Source organism: Aythya ferina (genome assembly GCF_964211825.1).
Source record: "Aythya ferina genome assembly, chromosome: Z".
Taxonomy (NCBI): Eukaryota; Metazoa; Chordata; class Aves; order Anseriformes; family Anatidae; genus Aythya; species Aythya ferina.
The window spans coordinates 22,629,705-22,654,602 of record NC_140299.1 but is presented as its reverse complement, the minus strand read 5'-3'; the positions used below and the strand labels follow the sequence as shown (position 1 = coordinate 22,654,602).

Below are 24,898 nucleotides of genomic sequence, written 5' to 3'. Positions count from 1 at the left end.
CTGCCCCTGAATCTTTCCCCTCACCCAACATGATGTTAATGCAAAATAAATTGCTACAGACACACTTTTTTTAAAAGGTTTTATTTTCAGTAAATAAAATGAATACGCATCTGTTAAAATGATTTCAAAAAATGCTCAGAGAAGTTATATAAGCATACTTATGATGATGAATATATAGGGAGTTTGTTTGTCTTTACACCTTTTAATATGATTCATCTGCAAAAACATCAGAAGTTGGTCCAAAAAAAAAAAAAAACAAACCAGCTGGAATAAGATTTTTCTTCAGCTTTCTTGTTTGACTTTTGAAGAAACCACACAGACTTGAGCAATATCATCATACTCATATGTTCTCTTCAAAAATGTGTCTGTAAGTCTCAAGCCAGAAACACTCTAGAAAGGGAAAAGATTTATAAGAGTTATTAGAATGACTAGGCTTATAAGACAGCTATTTAATAATAAAGTCATGCCGTAAAGACTTACTTGTAATCCCTGCACTGAAGACAATAACGTAAGTGCAAGATGGAGCGATGAACTTGGGTGCAGCTTTCCAAGTTGTCTTCCTGAAACTCCACACCAGTGGATGGAATTCGTATTGCACATTTCTAAAACCAGATCCATAGTCCTTTCACTGCTAGAGGAAAAGGAAAAAGAAGAATAAATCCGTGGGCTATTTTTAAGCATTCAAGAACTGCAGCCATGTAACAGCTAGACTACTTTATTATTCAGGTTGTTGTTAATCAAGGACTTAATAATTTATGTAATTATAAGAAGGCAAGTAGGGTATACTGTGATGTGCACTGATTTATTTGCATATAGCTTTGACTGATATACGAGTTTTCTGTCATGGATTCAGTTATACCGGAGGCCGTAATACTAGTCACATTTTGGATGTCCTTCAAGATTTACCATGAGAAATAACTGCAGACCAGGTGTCTGCTTTAGTCCCTGGCTTCTAATTTTATTTAGAATTACTTTACTTAAATATCACTCTTGCAACGCTTTTATAACAGCCTACTGTAGATCATAGTGTAAATACAAAGAAAGTCAAAACATGGATAGACACACAAAAGACTACTTTGACTATGTTCAGCAGACATAGGAGTGGTACAGAACTAGCAGTAAAATCAGGCTGGATACAAATGGCATTTATTCTAAAAAAAAAAAAAAACTGTTTAAAAACAAACAAAAAGCCCCAACAACTACTTAAGAACTAAGAGGACTTTTGATTTAAGTATGCAATTTAATTGTGAAATCTTGCATGATATTGCAGCCAATTCCACGGAATTCTGCTACTGATTTTTGACAGTCTCCAAATTCAAACGGTATTAACATATAATTTGTTAATGCTCTGTCCTGCCAGTGGGCAGGCTGGGGGTGCAGCAGGAGCTGGGAGAGGACAGACCCAGGACAGCTGACCCCAACTGCCCAAAGGGGTATTCCATACTGTATGGGGTCATGCTAAACAATATATAGGGGTGGCTAGCCGGCGTGGGGGGGACAGCTGCTCAGGGATACGCTGGGCATCGGTCAGCTGGTGGTGAGCAATTGCATTGTGCATCACCTGCTTTGTGCACAGTAGTACTCTTGTTATATTATTATTTTCCTGTCTTAATAAACTCTCTATCTCAACCCACAGGCTTCATTTTCCCGTTCCTCTCCCTCATCCCAGAGAGGGAGCGGGGAGGGTGAGTGACCAGCTGTGTGGTGCTTAGCTGCCAGCCGGGTTAAACCACAACAAAAATGTAATGGCTACAACTTACCCACTCAGGAAAAAAGCATAAGCATCACGTGACATCATTACCTGCAATTTGTTATTTTACATGTAATATCAAAAGGTTCTTCCAAATTTACGGTGTCTGGTATTGTCTCCAGAGAAAGCCTTACATCACCATAACCAGGTGCCTGGGGAGGTACAAGAATGCAAATTTCTTAAATTCTGGCTAGCAAAGCTGGAGTTGTTACTACTCAAGTTTTCATTTACTGCAACAGGCTTAGAATAGCAGGAATGTGAAGACAGGAGATAACTCTTCATGCTTTTGACTTATAGCCATATCACAGCAGTGCTCCACCCACTACTGACCATCAGCTTGAGAGATTTAACAATTCATTCGACAACCATGATCTGCATATCAAGAATGATGGCATTATTTATAGGGAATGATACACACTTAAGTATTAAGTTTATCATATAATTCACATCCTCCGTGTCCATATACTGCTTCTGAAAACATCAGTGTTCATTTTAAGACCTTTCTATTAGATGGATAACAAAGAAACGATGGACAACATTAGTATAGTTTCCCTGCATTTGTCTTTCACTGTTCTTGACCTTTAGAAAAAGCATCGTCCCTAAGAAATTAGCTTGTTCATTCTCCTTGCCATTTCAGTCCCCCAAGCCTCTGCCAAAATAATCAGCTGCTACCAGTAAGAATGGTGCATGATATTACACTTCGAAAATCTAAATTAAGTTACTGACTTGAATCAGCCCAAGTTCAGAGTAGCTAGGGTTTGTTAGTAAATAACAGGAAATGTATTTGGCTCTTGACAAAATTTGATAGTTGACAATCTCCACAGGCAAAAAAAAATCCTAAGGCAAAAACAAGGGAAAATTTTGTCCTGCCTGACAAGCTGTAGTTGTGACGCATGCTCAAATTCAGCGATAAATAATGCTGTGGTAAAAGTTACATTTACAACTTGATTAAAAGGCCAAAGAGGCCCCAAAAAACAGTGATTTGACAGCTTGTGAACAGTTTTCAGTTATATTTGGCTCCTTACATGCTAAAGACAGATGGCATTTTAAAAAGCATATTAAATTAGACATTAGAGACAGCAGAGGGATATCAAAACTGACAAAGAATTTCCTATCAGTAAAGCAATGTAAGTTTGGCAACTTGAAAAAAAGAAATGTAGTTTGTGAATTCCAAGAGCACTCCACAAAACCAATCAAATTACATTAAGTAGAAGATTCAAGATACTTGTTTCAAAAGTACATTCCTGACCAGGTAATGAAAGAAGTAATGAAAGTAATGAAAGAAAGTAACAGTACAGTAAAATTCCATGCCTGTGAAGGAAATAGTGGTCATAAGGCTGTGGAATCTAGACATGAAATAATCTGATAGCACTCAGAAGATAAAACAACATGAGGGAGGAATTGCAACCTCGAATTCATAAACTTTTTATAAATCAACCAGATATAATAGACCGAATCAAAACTATAGATATGAAAGTTGAATATATTATATATGCTATATGTAAAAAATTACTACTCAAAGAAGCTCAGATGTCTGAATGAATTAGGGAGCAGACTTCTACGTCAAATGTTGGCATACATAAAGGAGTTCTTTTATCACTGCTTTTCAGTTTGCTGCTGAATGGCATCCAAGAAGTTATTTTTATTCTAATGGAAATATTTTACTACACTTGTTATTGATTCTGGCACTTCAAGTTTACAAGACACTAAGTTACGTTGTTCAGTGCTGTGAAGAAAAGGAAAAGACATGTTATGTATCACAGAATAAATCCTTAAGAACAACAAAAAGTTGCCATTCATAAGAACAAAAGGAATACTTTTCTTCAGCTACAGTTCCTCCAAGTAGTACTTCTTCCACACTTCATAGATTAAATGTGTGCTCAGTATTTATATCAAATAACTTTCCCAAATGTACACAGACATGAATTCAGAATGAGGTCCACAAAGTAAGCAGCTTGAACTTTTCCTTTGAGACATTATTGAACTGTTCAACAGGTTGCCTTAAAAATGGATGCTAAATTAAACCAATGCTTAAGTTAAAGACTTACCATTCTTTGGAGTTGGCTTGTTTGCAGCCTTCCTCGTTCACCTAGATTCGTTTTCCATACGATGTCTAGTTTTCCAATCACTGTTACACCTTTTATTACTCCAGCTTTCTCTGCAAATTCCTGCTTTGGTTTTAGGCAGTATAAGTATTGACGTGTATCCATAGGTTGTAAATAAGTCCTTGAGCCAAAAGTGGACTCACTAAAACAAAAAACAACATGCCATAATTTAAACACTTATTTTTAAGAGGACTTAAAAAGAACCCTACGTTTCTTCTCCATTCTCCCCAGTTTTACTGTGTGTGTGGCATTTTATTCTACATCATTCTAGTCTACATTCTATTTTATGTATCTTCACAACAGAAAACAATTCTACAATCTATGTACATTGAAAGGACCATTTGTAGATGAGAGGAAAGTCAACTCAGCTGAGCCAGAGGAAACTGAGGTGCAAATTCACTTTGTTAAATGATAGTTTATTATCATCTGGCATCTTAGCATTTGAACAACAGTGCTGGCAATTTTTAAAAAGTAATTTAATCTCATTAGTCAAGGCTAGTATACATCTCTGAAAAAAAATGTAAACCACAGTAATTGTAATTTAGAATAGTATGTTAGAATATTGATTTAATTATGTCAAATAATCAACCGTAGCAATGCTTCATCTACCTCAAACACATACACTAAGCTAAACTTCTATTTCTGCCTGAGATACTGACAGATTGAGACACACAGGTAAAACAAAGTGCAAAAACAGCTTCTGCCTGAGATACTGACAGATTGAGACACACAGGTAAAACAAAGTGCAAAAACAGCTTCATTATTTCATGTATTTTTTAACCCTCATTAACCAGATCAAGAAAATAACAAAAAAATCAAAAACAGTTATACAGAAACTGAGTATCTGACCTAGGGAGGGGCAAGCACTAGTACAGAGACAAAAAAAGAATCTGGATGCCTACTCTGATTTTCACATTAATTTGGAGCTTACCCAGACAGATGAGAGTAGAAAAAGCAGTTGCTGTAGTTCAGGCTCCCTGTGCATGTTAGCATTTTGAAGTAAACAGTTCTTCATTTTAACAATGACAAGGAATTTAGAACTTACTCATGGATTGAAATAATGCAGAAAATAAGCACTTAAGAGGTATATACCGAGGACTGTATATTCCTTGCAGAATGGATTTTATAGCAAAGGGTCATATAGTCTGCTTTATAAAGCTGAATACATTCATTGAGTGCTATTAAGATGCTGAAAAATCTGCATAAAAAGGCCAGTAGTATAATGGAGCTACTTACAAAAAACTAAGTTTACTGCTTGAAACGTGCTGAAATGTTACTTAATGAACAGATTAGGATAGTATCATATAACCTGAAGGCAAGGGCAACTGCAAAGATTAATTAAATTCCATTTCAGCTTCCCATTTTTTCCAGAGTTCTTTCAACGGCATGCCCAAACAGCAGTTTAACCATCTTCTCAAACATTAGGAAAAGGGAGGAAGGTACTCCAGATGCTGAGAACCACAGTGTTTAGCTTCAGAGCATGCGGAAAGCTGGCATGTAAATATGATATTCTTAAGAACAACAATCCCTTCCACAGATCCCAAAAGCAGCTTATTCATATTTCAGTGTTCTCAGCATTAAATCTTTAAAGAAATAGATAATTATGACTGCCAGGAAGTACAGAACTTATTTTGGCGTTGAATTTCAATTCATCTGAAACTACTTGTGACAAGAACTTGACACACTACAATTTTATGTAATTGCTATAGACTCTTCCATTTTTAAGCACAGACCTTTAAGTTTTTTCCATCAAGACCCACAGTCCCCTCAGTATCTTACACAAGTATTTTGTTTGGCCTCCCTGGCTAAACATTAAGATTAAGCATTCTTTAATCTCTTTACTACTCCTGCCAGCCTTGATAAGGTTTTCTTAGCTGCTTAGATAACAAATGGCAGTGACCACCATGTGAAATTCGATCCACAAATGCAGAAGTGTACCTCATTCACCACATTCATTGCAACTCAGTATGAAAAAATCAATTAATTCTATGTCTTTCTAAACACTTCTGCTACATAAACTGCTATTTGGTTCCTTTTCCAGTGAATCTCAGACTCTCGCAGTCTCACAAGCTGACGATTCGAATTCAGGGCAAGAAACACTACAGTGGACACGAACACTTCATATGAACAGCACTCCACTATGCTGCAGCTGAGTGCTTTGACAGTCAGGGAGAAGACAGAATTTTCACTTCAGCCCCCACTACAAAGCACCCACACTACACCTCCTCAAAACAAAAACAAAAACAAGCAACTGCAAAGCACAAACAGCCAAAGTTGACCTCCACCCAGACATTACAGGCTTTTGCATCCTCAACAGTTTCACTGCTAAACATATACATAAACAGATCAAGTCAGAACCACACAGGGGCTGAATTTTATAAAGGCGATACTGAAAAACATACTAGGTAGATACTAGGTAGAATTACAAAGTTTAAAGAATAGTTTCTAAAAAAAATTAAAACTTTTACAGCTGAATTCCTAACAGAAATTTGACCTTTTAAATCAGGCAAAGAAGTACAATCCTACAGTTACAGACAACTCACTAATTGTAATGCTTATAACTCATGAAACCATAATGTGAAGTTTCAAAGCCAAATACCAACTAATTTCTGAATCTCAACATACCTTTCCCCTGCTGTTTCAACTGTGTTCAGTTCCGCAACATTGTACATAATGGATGGCTCTAAAGAAACCTTCTCCATAAACATTGGAGAGGTAGTGATATTCTGTATCTGAGCTTCCAGAAACACTTCATCTGTCTGAAAAAACAGAACAGCAAAATCATGAAAATGTGATTGATGTTATTAAAAAGAGAAGACAGTCCTATTGTTAAAAAAAATAAGTCATGTGTGTTTAGTTCATGCCTGCAAATCAAATTAAAGTAATTAATGCAAGAAAAACCTTAATCCCAGTTACAATTAATAGGAGCAAAAGTGTTAGTCAACAGATATCTTGCCAAACAATGGATGTGGGATAATTTTTCTATGTTCTAGCTATTGCTTATTTGTAATGCTCAGATTGCCACTTCCCAAAACTTTCATCAACTCAATAAAAACTCAAGTTCTAATACAAAATATTAAAAGAAAAAAAAAGAAAAAAAAAGGAATCGCAGTGCACATTAATGCCATGCCATGCCAGATTACTAGTGCCTCAAGCTGTGTAAAAAAAATGTAAAGTATGTGTGTTTTGCTTGAACTGAAGTATAATAGTTCAGGTACATGCTCTGAGATTTTCTCATTATTTTAAAACATTAATGTACCAGCTAAAAAGCAAAACAGCCTCCTCTCTCATCAGCTTTGTCATGCCTATGGTCACCAGCATTATACGCATCCATCAGTTTAATTGGTGCTCTACCTTCAGAATGCCCTATAGGACACATCTGTGCAAATGAAACCAGTGCCTGAAGATGGTATACAAGTACCAATTCTAGCACAGGAATGAGAGGTACGGACTTTTTAACTCAATAAACTGAAAAATCATGAAACTTGAGGTGTTTTTGCCTTCATTGCTTCTGTGGAATTGCAGACCATTAAAGTCACTTTGAAGCTTTAAAACCTCAGGATAGAATAATTATTGAAGGCTCAGTCTACTAGAAATATAAGCCCCTGGAGAAGTGCCAATTATTTAAAATTAAAAAAGAAAAAGAAAAAAAAAAAAAAAAAGTTTGTGGAAATACCAAATCTGTATTTCCAAAAAAGCTATTGATAAATACAATTAGAACCAGTTAAGGTGTTTTATTATGATAATTTCAAAAGATGTATTTTATGAAGAAGGTGGAAGGAAGCTTATAGTTTCTTTTTAATCATTGTAAAAAAGTGACCTCATTGTACTAATAAATTCCTGCTTGTAAATTACAAAATAGAAGTCCGAATTTTATTACTCTCAAAAGGCACTGTATCACAAGGAGAAATACAGAATGGTACTGGAACTATACATTGTGCTTTACTAACATGTTATGCACAAATCATGTGTATATACATAAAGGAATGAAAATTGTGCAAGCCTAACAGGTTATGGACAGACCTCACACTTGCAGAAGGAGTTGGAACAACCCCCAACTGAAACATGGCTCCTAGCAGTCATTACTACTAACACCACCTAGCTGTCACTTAAATTGGCATTGTTTATATCCCATAAATCCATTGCTCAAAATCTCCATTAACCCAAGTTTTAGTTGTTTTAATGCAGCAACCATAGGCAAAGTTTTAGAAAAAGCTAGTTTGAAAGGGAAAAGAAAAAACAAGCAGCATAATGAAAAAGCAAGTTAGCTTCATGTTACTCCTAACTTGTTTAAATATCATGTTTTTTTTTTAAATAAAACAAAAAAAAGCACTTAAGTACTTCACAAGAATGCAGCTTGCTTTAACACAACGTACACCTTAAAGTGAGATCAGACTGCTGAAGTACCATACTAACTCATCAGCTGTTACATGCAGTTAAAAGTCGGAAAGCACAGCTCCAGCCTGGGAAAGGAAGAACATCCAGCTGCTGCTCTCTCCTCAAACCCACTGTCTCCACCAACTGGACGGGAAAAGTTCTCTCACAGCTCACACAAGCAGTGCTGTAGTTAAACCTACACTTCCAGGGTTCAGTACCAATCAGGTTTTAAAAGGGATTAACTCCCACTTTCACATAATGAATCGATCCCCTTGTCCAGTTAAAAAGGAAACTTCTATGCCATCAAATTTTGGTGAGATGTTGTATAGAATGGCCCACACAAACAAGTGTTTAAAGTAATCAACTTTTAGTTTCAACAATGGGTATTAAAGAAAGAGCTAACCATTTAAATGATTAGCTGCACATATGCAGGACAGATGACAAAACATCAGTTCGTGATATGCAGAACAAACATTGCTTTTCCATTATGTTTTTTAAAATAATGTCAACAACAAGCACAGAGACAGAGAGACAATTAAAAAAGCATATATATTTATAAAAAAATAAATAAAAATTACCACAGAACTGAGGTCACTCTAATGGGAAAATAAAAAAGAACACATTAGAGAAATTAGGGTTAAATGTTAAAGAAAAAGGAGGCTAACTTTCAAACAAAATGCATTTCTGCATTTTTTTGCACCATCTAAACAAGAGAGCATTAGTAAGACAGAAATGTAAATTAAAATGGATGCAAACAAAGATGACAACTACATTTCTAAAAAGTCGTAGCTAGTATTGTTACATGGTTTACTAGCTTTGCTTCAGATTTTACTAAATGTAAAACCAATCCAAAATAGAGCCTAGGGCACATAAATCACACATAAGGCATGGTAGAATATACTGATGGATAAAAAAAAAAAAAAAAAAAAAAAAAGCAGTTAGTTTTGGAGCAAGTTTAAAGTTTGTCCTCAGTTTAAATCCATGCAATCGGTTGTATATGAAATGGAAAAACAGTCCTTGTCATTTTACAGATAATGTTAAGTATTTGTATTTTTAAGGTCTCAAAAATAAAAATCGAGTGATAATGGGTTCTAACAAAGCCACAATACTACAGATTAAAACAAGATTTGGGTTTGGGGTAATTTAATTGGGAAAAAAAAACAACAACAACAACTTTTTTTGGGGGGAATAGCCATCATTCAAAAAGAAACCAACATTAATTGCAAAATTTATTTTCTTAAGTGGCTGTGCGTTTGTCTCCCTTGTCATGTTTGCAGGAACAGAACCTTTTATAGAGCCTTTTCGAAGGCACACCAGTCAGTGAAGCACCTTCTACAGACTGTGGCAGGTAATTCAATCACAGGATTGCTGCAAGCTAGGGTGACAGGGCATGCATTCTATACACGGATTTCAGTGACCACCATGATTTGGATGTTACTGCAACATGAGCAACAAGCAAGAAGATTAAAGTTCAGTGTTATATTTTGTCTTAGGAAGATGAAAAAAATTACTAGAAATTGCGATCCATAATTTTTGTGACAAATTTTATGAATTGATAGCATCACATTTGTAACGTTAATAGTAATAGCTTAAAACCTTTAAAGACCTTTAGTAAATCAGTAACTGACAGGTACAATTGCTTCCCTTCCCATTTCCCAAGTAGGAAGGAAATTCTTAAATTCTTAAAATTCAGGATGATGGTGTTGGTGCTTCTGACAGCAGTGTAATAGCACATACAACACTTACACAATTACCTCATTATTATTATTATTATTTTATTCACCTTCTGCCATCACAACACACAGCAGCACTTTATATACTTTCAGATGTGAAATCACAATCAGCTTGTTAGGCAAATGAAAATCTCTCAATATCACCCACAATGTTGTGTTTGTGTGTTTTTGTTTTTCTTTAAAAAAAAAAAAAAAAGTTTTAATCAATCACGTGAATACTATGGTAATGGCAGTAACATAAACAACCAGACAGAAAAAAAAAAAAAACAAAAGGCAAAATCCTGGCCTTTTTAAACCTTTATGAATTAAAAAAACAAATGAAAAAAACACACCACCACCAGCTCAAATACCACAGCTTCTCATGAATCTGTATCGTGAGAAATTGGTTGCTAATTGAAGAAAGAAGATACTTTATTCAGTCCCTTATCAAGGCCAGACAGTAAAGCATCTTTTCAATAAAATAATTTTGAGTTACATCAAGTCTGCCCAAAATTTACTTTAAGTGGCTTTTATTTCTATTTTTTAGGAAGTGTTCCAGCACAGAACAAAATTTACATGTGAAGTGCGCAGAGACAGCAACATTTACTTTAAGATGCCTGTCCCTCTTTCACCCACCATCTGTTTTCCATCTGCAATAAAATCCATGGAGGAAATGGAGTTTTATCTCGTTCCCAAAGGAATTACCTTGGTTTTATATCACTTGGTTTTATATAGATGTTTCCAGATATTCGCATTTATGGATAACACCAGATCTATGAAGCACTCAACTAGTGGTACATTGTATATTCTAACTCTACTCAGGTACCTCACTCTTAGTAAACCTAAGAACCGAAGACTGTAGCCTAATGTAGCCAGGTATTTTTAGGAAAACATTTCCTTCCTTTTCCTCTGTACTTCAATATTTAAATTATTTATGATCTACACCTCCCTTTAAATAAAACTCTCTATATTAAATGGCTCATGATCTACGTGCTATTCATTCTCAACAGAGAAAATCTTGGTTGGGAATTTCCTATGCGACACTGAACATGACAGAACTTTGCACATGGAATCCTCATTTGTAGATCAGAAATTGTCTGCTATTTCTCCCTTCCATTTTCTCTGTTGATATTGTTAGGAAGGGAAAGAAATATATCTTTTGTACACTCTACAACAAAACTATTTACAGAATCATAGAATCATTAAGGTTGGAAAAAACCTCCAAAACCATCTGGTCCAAACATCCTCCTACCACCAATATCACCCACTAAACCACGTCCAACCATGTCCAACCTTTCTTTAAGCATCCCCAGGGATGGTGACTCCACCACCTCCCTGGGCAATTCAATACATATATATGCAGGGAATGTCTAAAATTGAAAGTAACAATGTATGTAATTTGTAAGAGTTTCCACTATCAGCATTACTTTCATTTAAAATTCTTCCCGGAAATAGCTGAAGACAGCTATACCTAAGTATGTCCAAATAAATATTTACTGTCATTTAGTTTTGCAGTACTGTCACAAACCTAAAAAAATAATTTACGTTACAGAGAACTCATATTTACATTGGAGAAAAATAAATTTAAATTTCCCCAGTCTGGTAAACTATTGATTGTTTTGCAAACAATTAATATCCCCTACAGTAGGTAGTCTATCAACCTAAAAATACAAGACTTAAATGGAAGTATTTAAGATTATGGGAAAGCAGAAAATATGAAAAAGAAATCAGTCAATTGCATTAAGGTCCTGGCCTAGATACCATCTCATTCTCCCTTCATCATAAATATATCTGTTTTTAAACTAATGACATAAACCCACCACGTAAAGTTTCACTTCAGAACAGATCATCTTGCTAAGGAATCTGGTACCTAAGAAGTTATTTGAATTTCACCTAACCACCTAACATGAAGTAATAAAAAAACAAGCATACCAAACCCAAACCCAAATGCAAATAGCTCACACTTACCTCCGCATTGTAGAATTTGGTTTTGACATCTAGTGGTTTGAGAACCTGAATGAAATGAAAAAGGACAGATCAACAGCTGGTTTCTCAGACAACTCCAGCATAAACTTTTTGTAAGTGTCAGAATCTCTGGTGTGTTGATTCTGTTACTTTGATCTTAAGCAGAACAGACGGATAAAGGAAGACACAACAGAATCACCTCTGGTAAAATCTCACAATTAACTATATTCTGCTTCTTATTAACATACTTGGCTGCTTTGTAACTTTGAGTAGCATTCTCCTATTGATAAAAAATAGTGCTCCACTGTCCTCTTAAGAAATGAGACAAATACAATGCAGCGAGCAGAATATGTCTTTAGAATAACATTACATCCACCTCATATCCTGAAGTGCTCTCTGCTTGCTTTCAAGTGGGAAAAAGAGCAGTGTAATATTTACAACTCCTTCACACCATTTCGCAGCAAACAAATGTTGCTGAGGACTTCTCAAAAAATAAATGAAAGAGAACTATTCATATGATTAGTTTAAGCAATGAACCATTACTAGCCTTGACTTCCTTCTTGAAAGTACAATAGCTAAAATTATGAAGAAGTGAAAAAAAAAACAAACACACTTTTTAATCACGTAAAATTGGGTCTACAGGAAAAAAAAAAAAGACTACCAAAAGGGATAATTAAATGCATGTTTTAAGTGCTTGGACTTTGTGCATAAAGCCACTACACTTAACTCAAAATAGTTAATATATGAAATGGATATACGTTGATAGAACTCAAAGAAATAAACTATTATACTTGAAAGTAAACAAGTTTATATTATCTTGCTGAAGACATTTATTCTGCTTCACATATGGAAAAATTTATTTTATTTACATGTGAGTGTACTATATCCCGAGAGATGCCTAAAGTTCCAAGTTCTGAACAAAGTTTCTAAGTTTTTAGCCCTGAAGAATTCAAGGTTAAAAAGAGTCCTCACAGAGAGTTTTGCATAAAAGGTAAAATGTTCAAATCTTTCCAGTAACAATTACCACCTCTCTCTGTAGCCAGGAAAAAAAAAATACAATTTTAATTTATATGTTTGTCAAGTTTGGAGGTTGTTTTTTGTTTGTTTTAAGTATTCTTCTTATTATTAATTTCTCTAAATTTTGATGTTTTCTACCTCTTTCTGACAAAGTCCTTCTGTTCATTCCAGTAAATTTCAAGTGGCATTTTAGTAAAAATCAACTAATTATTTTACTGTTCCCAATAAAAACAAAACAAAACCCAACAACAACAAAACTCTAGACAGAATCATAGGAATGCACAGGAACATAATGGTCTTAATTAATCGGTGATAGCTCTAGAAAAAAATAGGCGCTATTCATCAATATTAAAGCCCATAATTGGTAAAAAAGAAGCTGTTTGAAAACAAACTGTAACACTGGTTCAACCTAAAAGAGCCTAGAAAATATAATGGAAAAAAGTTAGTATCTGTCAAACAGTAAACATTTTTTTTATGTTATAAAGTAGCTGGTGGCACCTCTCTTACCAAGGAGCCATCACTTGCCATTGTAATGTCACTATTCAGTTGCCTTTAATATTTTTGTTTGTTTCTTCTCACATTTTGTAGCTAGCATCGCCATGCCAAATGCAAAAACAACAACCAAAGTATTACGTATTTTTCTTATAATGAATCTGAGAGTATTTATAGAGCAGTGATAAAGTGATATATATAGTGATATTTATACATATCACACACTTATACGTATGTACATATATACACACACACACTTTCTGATAATCTCTTATACTGCTTTCTTTAAAGGAAGAGTTTCAAATTTGACAGATAACTTGCTTGAGCTACTCTGAGATTAAAGTTCACTGTGTTTGATTAAGTTATAAATTATATAGAAATTAAAAAACATGCATGTAGACCCCTAAAAATGTTTCCAAATAAGCATCTGTATTGAGTGTAAAGGATTTTGAATTAAAATTGAACTAGGTTCTACCAGGAAGTTTAAGTAGGGAAGAGGAGACCTCTATGAGAGAATCCAAAAATGTATTCAGTAAAGCACATCACTTAGTCCTCTGTTATTATCCTACAGTTATCCAAGTCCCAGTATAGTTCTCTAAAAATAAACATCCATTACATATACAGCTAAAATACACTTTCCTGCCAGAACCAGTCCACAGATGATAGTACTTTCCTGCTTTCATCAGTTATTATAATCAAGTCTTGAAACCTTAGTGGTGGAACAAAGGGTTTCAACTCCATCAATTACTTCTACTGATATATATATATGCATAAGATACAATATATTAGAATTCTTCTCTTAGTTTCCTTTGAAAAACAAACCATTACATTCAATTTTTAAAAGGTTACATACACTAAAAGAAAAATCTAAATTTTATAATCTAAATTCAAAGGTTAGATGTATTAAAAGTCAGACTGACTTGTTTTGTTTAAAAGTAACCATAAAGCTGGCTGCTATGAAAACATCTTTTTAAATTCTTTCTGAAATGTTTATCTGCATGGTAATTAGAAATCCTCAATTCATGCAAAGTTCCACCAGTTTTAGTTCAAATGTCAAATATTAGTATGTAACTGTTTTAAAGGATCAAATATTTTAAAATTATTTTCCATATCTACCCATTTATTACAAGTAGACTAGAATACTTTGTACAATACCTGAAATTTGAAGAACTTTCTGAAGTACATCTTCTCCCCTGTCTGCGTAGTGTAACTTACTGCACAAACTAAGCTGAAACATTTTTAAAAATAAATTGAGTTACTTTAAATTTTGAACTATATCAAAGCAGAAATAAAATATCATGCATTTTCTGCAGTTTATTTTAAACTTTATAAAACTCTGTAGTGCTATAAACAAATAATCAGATAAAAATGCAAATCAGAAGATTTAAAACCTTACATGTGTGTTCCTATTTCCTTTACTTCATGATGAATCACATCATCAATACAACAGTCAGGTTTAAGTTCTGCCACTGCAGCACTAGAAGCTGAAAGGTTCAGACGCTGAGAACTTGTCTGAAGATCAGCCTAGGAATAGAAAAACGAAGCACTGGTTAGAACTACAGCTGCTATGGGCAATCTAAGAAGAAACAGCATATGCTGAGAAGTATTAGGTTTCACTTAGGGTTTTGTATGCTTTTATACACAAAATACAACAAAGCCACGTTACTTGTCAAAGTAAAAGACAATTTCTAAAACATATCATAGAATTACAGAATGGTTTGGATTGGAAGGAACCATAAATATCACCCAGTTCCAACCCCCCTGCCATGGACAGGGACACCTCCCACCAGACCAGGTTGCCCAAAGGCCATCCAGCCTGGCCTTGTGGATGGGGCATCCACAGCTTCCCTGGGCAATGTGTTCCAGCACCTCACCACCCTCTGAGTGAACAACTTATTCCTAATATCTAATCTAAACCTACCCTCTTTTAGTTTAAAACCATCTCCTTTAAAACGCAGCTTATACAATCAATTTCCCTTTACTTTTGAGTTCCACAAATTCTAGAATTTCTGCTCTCAACAGATTATTTGTTCAGCAGCAAATGCAAAAAAATGATGCAGTAGGAAAGAAATCATTTGAAATATAAACAAAATTCAAGTCAATACATGCCTTAAAGAGACTTTATGACAAGGATTGGATGACCTTATTGAAAGTGCAAGTAAAAATACAAACTCAGTTTGTTTTGGCTGCAGAAGTTTTGCTACACTAATTCTCCAGAGAAGCTTTACAACTTCTCCATTTTTTGAAACAATCCTATCTTTTTATTTTAATCTTTAGAGATTTCTACATCACTTCTATTTTTATGAATTTTTGTTTCCAGGGATATTTTCTGGGTCAGAAAAAAATGGACAGATATTTCTTAAAGTCTGTATATAAAACATGTTAAATGCATCAGGTATCATCAGGAAATTTGTTTAACTTTTGTGTATTTTTTTCAATAAACCTAGTATATAGATTTATCTTTACATACCTTCACCAGTATGTCCTTGACAACTTGGTTACTGTCATTATGTACACTAATGTAACTGGAAAATGTTTCTCCCAGAAATATATTTCTGTGATAAAAAAAAAAAAAGAATATGTTTAGCAACAACAACAACAGCAAAATAATATTTCACTAAAGCCCCTTTAAATTCTTTTTTATTTGTCTATTCTAAGCTGTTCAGTAACCTTGCCAATGCCAATTACTAGACCCGATTCTTAAAATGCTACAAAGAGGTAGTCTGTGAAAGTCCTAGAAGAGACTTACATAGAAGTTGCAGTAAATCCTGCTTAGAGAACTCCTAGTCAAATGCTGTGCTTAAACTATATTGCAACAAGCTCTATTATGGGAATCCTATTTCCTGTAGTTACAAAGCTGCATCAGACATAGTAATTAAAAACATTCTATTTTCTTTTATATATTTCCAGTATCCAGCAGGCAAGAGAACTCTTTCTAAAATTCAAACATAAGAACTTAGGAGGCTGTCAGATCAAATCCTTTAAGTATGTTGGCAATTTCACTCCCATTCTTTGAAATGTCATCCTTCTGAGAGAAAATTTCAAAAGAAAACAAACATATCAGCACACCCAAATATCCGTCAGTATAAGCTGTTGTTTATAGTAGTGTTTTATGTCAGAAATTCATCCAGAGCTGTAAATTTCTTTCAAATTTACATACTTGTTATATTCAGTCAGGCTACAGATAACAAACATTAGGCAATATACATTTATATGTTATGTCCTGTTATAAATCAAGTTTCTATTTTTAAAATGACTGAACATTTTATTGCATAACAATGATATTCAAAAAAAGAAAGACAATTAATAAGACATTGCTACAACTTGCGTGTTAAATAGTACAACACATTCATTCTTACCCAAAATTTTGAGGCAAAGTCAGCATTTCTCCTAGCATCAAAGCTTCTGCTCCTTTTACAGTAGAAGGATCATCTTTCATGAGCTGGTTAAATAGATTACCTGTAGAAATATCAAGTTACTAGTATCAAATATCTGCCAAGTCTAAAGCTTTGCTTACATTTAAGATATGACACAAACACTTATTTAGATGTACCTTGTATTTGGCATACTTACTCTACAAGCAACTTATTTAGGGGTAAAATCTGCATGACCTGCTTATAAATTATAACCTACTTCCTGGCATTTGTGTCCAATAAATCATTCTGTACATATGCAGAAAGGTCTAATCCCAAAGGCATTCTCAAGTTACAATTAAACTTTAAGGGAAATTCTGCCTGAACAGAGCACATTACAAGACAGAAATAATCAGTCCCGCTTACTTTTTTTCCCGTTTGCTTTGCATTTCCACACAGCCCTCTCTTCCTGGATCTTTCTTTTTCTTCTTTCTTACACGTGGCTTCCAGCTACTTCTTGCAACTACTGCTGAGGAACAACCCAGGAACTTCTAATTCATGACTATACCCCAAGCATTTTGCCATTCGAAAGCTGTGATTCTTGCAAAATCATTTGCCATAAAACGTTAATGCACTGGTTACAATTAGCAGGGCATTTTCTTTCTCCAGATGAAGCAGATACTAACACCAAACTTATGTTTTCTACAATTACACTTTTCTGTTATAGCTGTTTTCCATTTTAAAATAACAGCATGCTCCCTAAGTCACAATAGCATCTATAGGGGAATCTTAATATCTCAGACTTTGAGTTCACACGTGCAATGAAATTACCAAATTTCCAAAGCTCTAGGTCAAGTGTTGTACAGTGCACCTGGGCATTTTCCTGTAGCTAACACCAAACAAAATATATTGCTGTTTCAGGCTACTTTCTCCGGGATATCATAAGACTCCTTTGATATCTAAGTCTCAGACACTTACAGGGGTTAAACCTGGCAATGTGTACACAATACTATGTCAATACAGAAGACATACCTGGCAAATCTCTCTCTTCACAGGTCACCGGAATATTAGTGAATAAGGTAGGTTTGGTTAGCCTCATCACTGCAAAATCAGAAAATAAACCATAGGTCAATAAAACGTTTGTCTGTTTGTTTGAAGTATAATTTTGTCTTGCTTTCCTCCCACATAAACAAAACAAAACAAAAAAAGCCTCAGCTTAAATGATGGTAAGACCTTTTAAGATCATCTGGTTATTTTTAATACAACAAATTCCCTTGTACCCTGAGATCCAAGAGCATTGGTGATATTACACCTGCCTGCCTTATTCCCTTGGCAATCTGATGTGCTTAAGGTCTTATCTGTTAAAGTGCTTTGTGGACTTCAGAAGCAGTCCATAAGTTTACAGAACTATGTAGGCTAAAAGTCTGTCCTATTATCCTGGTTGCTATATAACTGCACAAAATGACTGATCTGGACCCTTTCAGCCATATGCTCCAGGACATAAAGAATAGCATTTACATACTAATCTCCACAAGATACACAAGTCCAAGACCCACAATTATTTACACAACTGTTTTTTTTTTTTTTTCTTGTGGTGACAAACTTTAAGAGGAACCTGCTTACAAAACACTTTTTATCAATACTGACAAAATCAAATCACTGAGATCTTGCTATTAAAAAGTCTCTAACTCCCTGCTATTAAAAAAACAAAAAACAAAACAAACAAACAACAACAACAACAACAAAAAACAACCCTCTACTTCCAGAAAGTGGTATTTTCAAAGGCTATTTCTCCTATGAAGATGGGCTAAGGGAGCTGGGGCTGTTCAGCCTGGAGAAGAGAAGGCTCTGGGCAGACCTTAGAGCAGCCTTCCAGTTCCTAAAGGTGGCCTACAGGAAAGCTGGGTAGGGACTCTTTGTCAGGGAGTGGAGTGATAGGGCAAGGGCAAATAACTTTAAACTAAAACAGGGGAGATTTAGATTGGATATAAGGAAGAAATTCTTTACTGTGAGGTTGGTGAGGCCCTGGCACAGGCTGCCCAGAGAAGCTGTGGGTCCCCCATCCCTGGAGGTGCTCAAGGCCAGGCTGGATGGGGCTTTGGGCAGCCTGGTCTGGTGGGAGGTGTCCCTGTCCATGGAATTAGTGGGCTTTAGGGTTCCTTCCAACACAAACCATTCTGTGGTTCTATTTTAACTCATAACACTTAAAGTTGCATGATTTACATTTCCATTACGTATTCTTAAAGAATTCTTAAAATAATTCCTCCCTATTCATATAAATCAATGCTCCCAAACTTGCATATTGCTTCACATGAAAGCATTCATATGAAACTTATTTGCATTTGCAACCTGAGATGTTGCATGTGATATGAATATGAAAAAAGCACTAATTCATTTTTCTTCTAAGCTACTGAAACATAAAACCACATTATTTTCTGTAAAGTAAAACAAAAAAAAAGGGATTTCTCATGAATGCAAAAAGTTAATCAACAACCTTGCACCAAAATATGGACTGTGCTTTTACCTTTATCATACACCTTAAATGGGTCTTATATGTCCAGTCAGCTTTTGTTACTTGCAACTGTGTGAAATACTCTATTGTTCTGATATACGTTAGGGTGTAGTGGGTTGTATCGGCTCACAGTAACTATACTATCACCCAGCAAACCTACGCAAGTTAGTATTGACGTGAAGAAATCTCAGTTTTCACATAAAAAATAACAATAATAACGATAATACATTCTCATTGATATGGTGAAAAGTTGAAAAGTGTGAAGTCTGAAGGCCATGAGGTAAATAAAAACCCACAAAACAAGCAAATGGAGAACCTCTGTCAACAGTGACAATGACGGAGATACTGAATTATATGTGCATATTAACTAAGCATTTCTAGAGTAGTTAAAAAAAAAAAAAAGTTTTATATTGTACAACTGCTTGTACATTGGCGCTACCCCAAAACCAGTAATTCTATAGAGAAACTAAATGTGGCACTCAACTCTTAGTACACCAGTTTCCAGCTGAGGTGTGCCCAGCAAGCACTGTGCGTATCATTAGCATTATCATTAGTTTACACCAGCCAAGCCAAAGCAGCAGAAAGCTGACAGCTACTACTGAACAGTGACACTGATCTCTGCTCCAGTTTAGAAAGATCACAGAATTACAGAATATCCTGAGTTGGAAGGGACCCACAAGAATCATGGAGTCCAACTCCTGGCTCCACACAGGACCACCCAAAAACCAGACCAGATGTCTGAGAGCATTGTCCAAACACTCCTTGAACTCTGTCAGGCTTGGTGCCACGATGTCCTGGTTTCAGTTAGGGCAGCGTTCATTTTCTTCCTAGTAGCTGGTAGGGTGCTACGTCTTGGCTTAGGATGAGAAGAGTGCTGATAACATGCTGATGTTTTAATTGTTGCAGAGCGCTGTTTACACCAAGCTTCTCACTCTGTCCTGCCAGCGGGCAGGCTGGGGGTGCAGCAGGAGGTAGGAGGGGACAGACCCAGGACAGCTGACCCCAACTGCCCAAAGGGGTATTCCGTACCGTATGGGGTCATGCTGAGCAATAGATAGGGGTGGGAGGGCCAGCTGCTCGGGGTTAGGCTGGGCATAGGTCAGTGGGTGGTGAGCAATTGCATTGTGCATCACTTGCTTTGTACACATTATTAGTAGTAGTACTATTATCATCATTATTGTTATTATTACCATTGTTATTATTACTTTTCTGTCTTAAACTGTCTTTATCTCAACTCACAGGCTTCACTTTCCCATTCCTCTCCCCCATCCCAGAGAGGGAGGGGGAAGGTGAGCAAATGGCTGTGTGGTGTTTAGCTGCCAGCCAGGTTAAACCACAAGACATGCCCACTGCCAGGGGCAGCCTGTCCCAGCGCCCAACCACCTCTGGGTGCAGACCCTTTCCCTAAACCCCAGCCTGACCCTCCCCTGTCCCAGCTCCATGCCGTTCCCTCGGGTCCTGTACTTGGCCAGCAGGGAAAAACAGATCAGCAACGAATGAAGTCAAAACACATAAATGAGGATATGTACATTCTTGTATTTAATGGCACTACTAAAACAATACTGGAAACTATTAAAAAGTATTTTACCCTTGGAGGACTACCTATCATCTCTTGCTTTTCTTCTCACATCCTAGATACAAATATAACATGAAATAAATTCCTAATTACTCCGCATTCTACTCCACTATATTTTTTAAAATTCTGACAGCACAAAGTAACTTCATCAGTACTGTCTTTAAGATCAGAAAAATAATTTCAGTGAAATAACTTGGCTATATAAACTTTAAATCTAATAATGACCATTAGTTACTCCAGCCATAACTTTGTATCAGTTTTGCTAAGCAATAACATTAAATCTCACACAAACACACCAAATGTCAATACAGGATGTTTAGCATTCAGTCAAAGTTTAATAATACACGTCAATGACCCAAACTGAGAGATATCCTTAGATTTAAAATACAAAAATGCCTACAATAAATTATTATTCTAACATATGATTGTCATGCCAAGAAAAGCACAAGTAACATTCCAAGGGAATTATTTACTTTTCTGGAAAAATTAAGTGTGGAAACTTAATTTTTTCCTTTAGACAACTGAAGTAGACAAAAGCTACAAAACAGAGTACTAAACCAAATAAATGTACTAATCTTATTAGAACCTTTCATAAGTTTCCTGGCAAAACAAATATATTATTACAGCTTAAAAATTGTAGCAAATTAATATTAAATATTTAATAGTTAATAATAGCTTGTTAATTCATCAGTTGTTTTAAAGTTTATATATTATAAGCTTAAAAACTCTAGTGCTTCACACAGCAATATTATTATGAAACTATTGTACATTTATAAACTAAATATAATTCCAAATTTATGTACAAATAAATTCATTTTATTAGTAAGACTCAGCTTCTCCCTAAGAATATTTCTTACATATTCACAGTATAATATATCACAGAAAATCCATATCTCTCCCACAGATCTTTGGATAGTAGCATTGCAAGACGGCAATTCATTATGTTTGATGAGTCTGTTCAATTTTATCCAGACGTCCTCCAAGTTCTGATTACTACAAGTAGACTGTCCGATTGTCCACTTTGCTCTATAGAATGCATGCAGTTTTAGTCTTTCCAAACTGTTCTGCAGTTCTCGAGATAAAGGAAGAATCTTTTCTTTAAGCTTAGGGCTATGGACAGAGACACTCCAAGACCTTTTCAATTTTTGTTCTCCGTTAGATGGTGGTTCTCCTTGATTTTCCAAGTTAACTGGTCTGTGAACATTTTGTGTTTGGACTAAAGTCTGCCCATGATTCGTGTTAGACTGAAACTCAGGAAGATTTTTTGTGCAGTCATAACTAGGAGATCCTACAATGTATTCTGAAGGTGAAGAAAGTTGTTTTAATTCTTCTGCTTCCTCAGAAGAAATAACAGGTGGTTGCTTTTTTGGTTTGAGGGGAAGTCTGCACAAATCACTTGGAAACCAGGGTGTAAATCTTGGTAACTGACGAATAGGAAAGTCCTTCACTGCCGCTTGTGCAATTTTCTGCAGTTCTATTAGATCTTTCTGATGTGGTCGATAATGCAAGACCACTTCCATGCTTGTACCACTTACTCTTAATAAAAGGAAAAGTCTCTTGATTAGGATTCATAAATCTAGACTGAAACATCTTATTTATAAGAATTTCCTTCCCCCGTGCTGCAAAGATCAGTGGAAAACAGGACCTAAAGCAGAAGTATTATAAAAAAAAAAAAATAAGATACTACCATATGACAAACAACAGTGCTAGGATATTTTGTTAAAAAAAAAAAAAAAAAAAAGATAGATCTAGATATCCAGATACAGACATATATATCAGAATGTTTCTACTTTACCCAGGCTGTCTATAGCAACTGTATTTCACAGCAACTGTATTTCATTACTGCCAGCATAACTTCATTACACTGAAAATTACCCGTATGAGCACAGCTTACTCAACAGCATCCCTCACAAGAGAAATCCTTTTACTGTTACCTTCTCATACTTGTCATCCACATGTAACTATTCTTGCTACATCTTTTAATATTCATCAAAAAGAGGCTCTCCCTTGTTGAGGATACCTCAGAAGTTCTCTCAGATGTCCACTTTTACATATTAAAGCAATAATTCTCTTGTCCCAGAGATTCTATTCTCTGATACTAACCACCACTACTAACCAGTTACTACCACTTACTAACAAGCATACCACATACTAACAAGCATATATCAAGGTATGAAGTAAAATAACCAAAAAAAAAATAACCAAAAACGTATTTAAAAGCTTGTCATCTTTAACAAGATACACCACTACCTATTTTACCAAACTCACCAATCAAAACTATTATTTATTTAATCAAGTATTTTCCTTCAAAAATTTCAACATGCTAAATCAGGGCATATAGATGAACTAGCAAATTTACTATGCATTACAAAAACCCTTCTTCAAACAGCACAGACAGATGCAACAGTTTTTGAAGTCTCAGACTAACAGGAAAGTGTTGTGGACACACTAAAGTGGTCTGCTCTTCTTCCAGCTCATATCAAAACTGCACGTTCGATTCTGATCTCAAAGCTTCCAAGCGATACATTCAGCTAGTCTTCTGGAATAACTTACAGATACAGTAAGTTCCTGAAGACTTTATACTCTGAAAGTGTCTGTAATTTCTTTCTTTCATACAATGACTATATTAAAAACAGGAAAAAAAAAAAAAAGAAAAAAAAAAAACACACACACTACTATGAAACATGATATAGTATGCACTAAAACATGCCTTCTCTTTCTCTCCAGCTTCTCCCTCTCCCCCATTGCAAAATGATTTTGCAATCATTTAAGGTTCCCTATCAAACATCAGCAACACACACTAACATCAAATCAATAAAATCTAGGATTGCTTAGTCATTGCACTGTCTCTATATATAAACAGGCAAAATGCAAAGAAATTCAGATACCTTTCTCCCTTCTATTTGCAAAACCTATGTCCTGGGCACTGTACCACATTCAATACAAAGCCAAGTATTGAACTGACACCTCACAAAGACACCACAGAACATGTTCCTTTGGATTAGTCACTACCGAAACGCACTTGCAGTGGCACCTGACATTGTCTCACGTTCTAGGGGGTTTGCTGTTGATCTTTTTGCGTGCATGTACACGTGCGAAAGCGGCTGTTGATCGCCAGATGATGGTTAGTTCACAGATGTCACCGTGAGACGCCGACACTGTAAGATCTGTCCCCAGGAGTGCTGGAAGCTGGTGCTGGGGCAGAAAATGGACGCTGACAGGCGCTTTGCACCAGCGCTGCGTTATGCAGCCCCACTCGTGTAGGACACGCACGGAATGGAGATTTAGGCTATTGATTGCTACTACCCAACGAGGAACATTTATTTCCAAGCCAAGCATTGTCCAAGAGATAGGCGGCAGGTTTTACTGAAAGAAGGGGCAATGAGACTCAGGCTTTTTGGCATCTGAGTTAGTAACGTACTGCACCCTCCTGCCAGCTGGCATGCCCAGGTTCCCTGCTGATCCTTTTTACAGCGTTATTTTGACATTTTTATCGCTAATAACTCTGCCAGGCACAAGGGGGCCCACCCACTTCTCCATTTCCCTTCCTAACGAGTCTGGAACCAAGGACACAAACCCCGCATCCCCTCGTCGAGGCCAAACTCCTCAAATTTTAAGGAAAAAAAAATATTTTTTTATATATATATATATATATATATATATAACTAACCCAGGGAAAGGAGACATTTAAAGCACACAAAGAAAGAAAAACACCGTCTGAAACCCTCCCTCCCGCCCCTCGGAGCCAGGCCCTGCGGCGGAGGGCGGCCCCCGAGGGCCCGTGTCGGTGCCCGCTCCCCGGTACCTTTCAGGGCCAGCAGGTGCTCCTGCTTGGGCTGCGCCACGTCCATGGCGCCGCCGTCCCCCCGCGGGCAGCGCCTGCTCCTCCGCCGCTCCAACCGGAAACGCCCGTCACCGGCACGGCAGGGGAGGGGAGGTACTACAACTCCCAGAAGGCATTGCCGCTCACGGAGGGGGGCTGGGGAGGGGTCTCGCCCCGCGGGGCATGACGGGAGGTGTAGTTGTCTGGTGAGAGTCA

The 24,898-nt window shown here is 36.1% G+C and overlaps 1 protein-coding gene across 4 annotated transcripts; it reads right to left on the bottom strand.

Annotated features, from left to right (window-relative positions):
* Nucleotides 1-51: 51 nt before the first annotated feature.
* Nucleotides 52-24,817, bottom strand: TRAPPC13 (trafficking protein particle complex subunit 13). 4 transcript variants are annotated; one of them, XM_084503411.1, is made up of 13 exons: nucleotides 24,665-24,817; nucleotides 17,804-17,872; nucleotides 16,778-16,877; nucleotides 15,889-15,973; nucleotides 14,815-14,942; nucleotides 14,574-14,646; nucleotides 11,913-11,957; nucleotides 8,811-8,828; nucleotides 6,481-6,614; nucleotides 3,799-3,997; nucleotides 1,802-1,902; nucleotides 481-631; nucleotides 52-390 (listed from the first exon to the last, which is right to left on the bottom strand). In XM_084503411.1, the coding sequence occupies exons 1-13, from the start codon at nucleotides 24,708-24,710 to the stop codon at nucleotides 283-285; spliced, it is 1,257 nt and encodes a 418-aa protein (XP_084359537.1). In that variant the 5' UTR covers nucleotides 24,711-24,817; the 3' UTR covers nucleotides 52-282. The 4 variants fall into 4 exon arrangements, with proteins under 4 accessions (XP_084359537.1, XP_084359538.1, XP_084359539.1 ...); XM_084503412.1 differs by having other exon boundaries at nucleotides 481-628; nucleotides 24,665-24,816; XM_084503413.1 differs by lacking the exon at nucleotides 8,811-8,828 and having other exon boundaries at nucleotides 24,665-24,816.
* Between the last annotated feature and the right edge of the window lie 81 nt (nucleotides 24,818-24,898).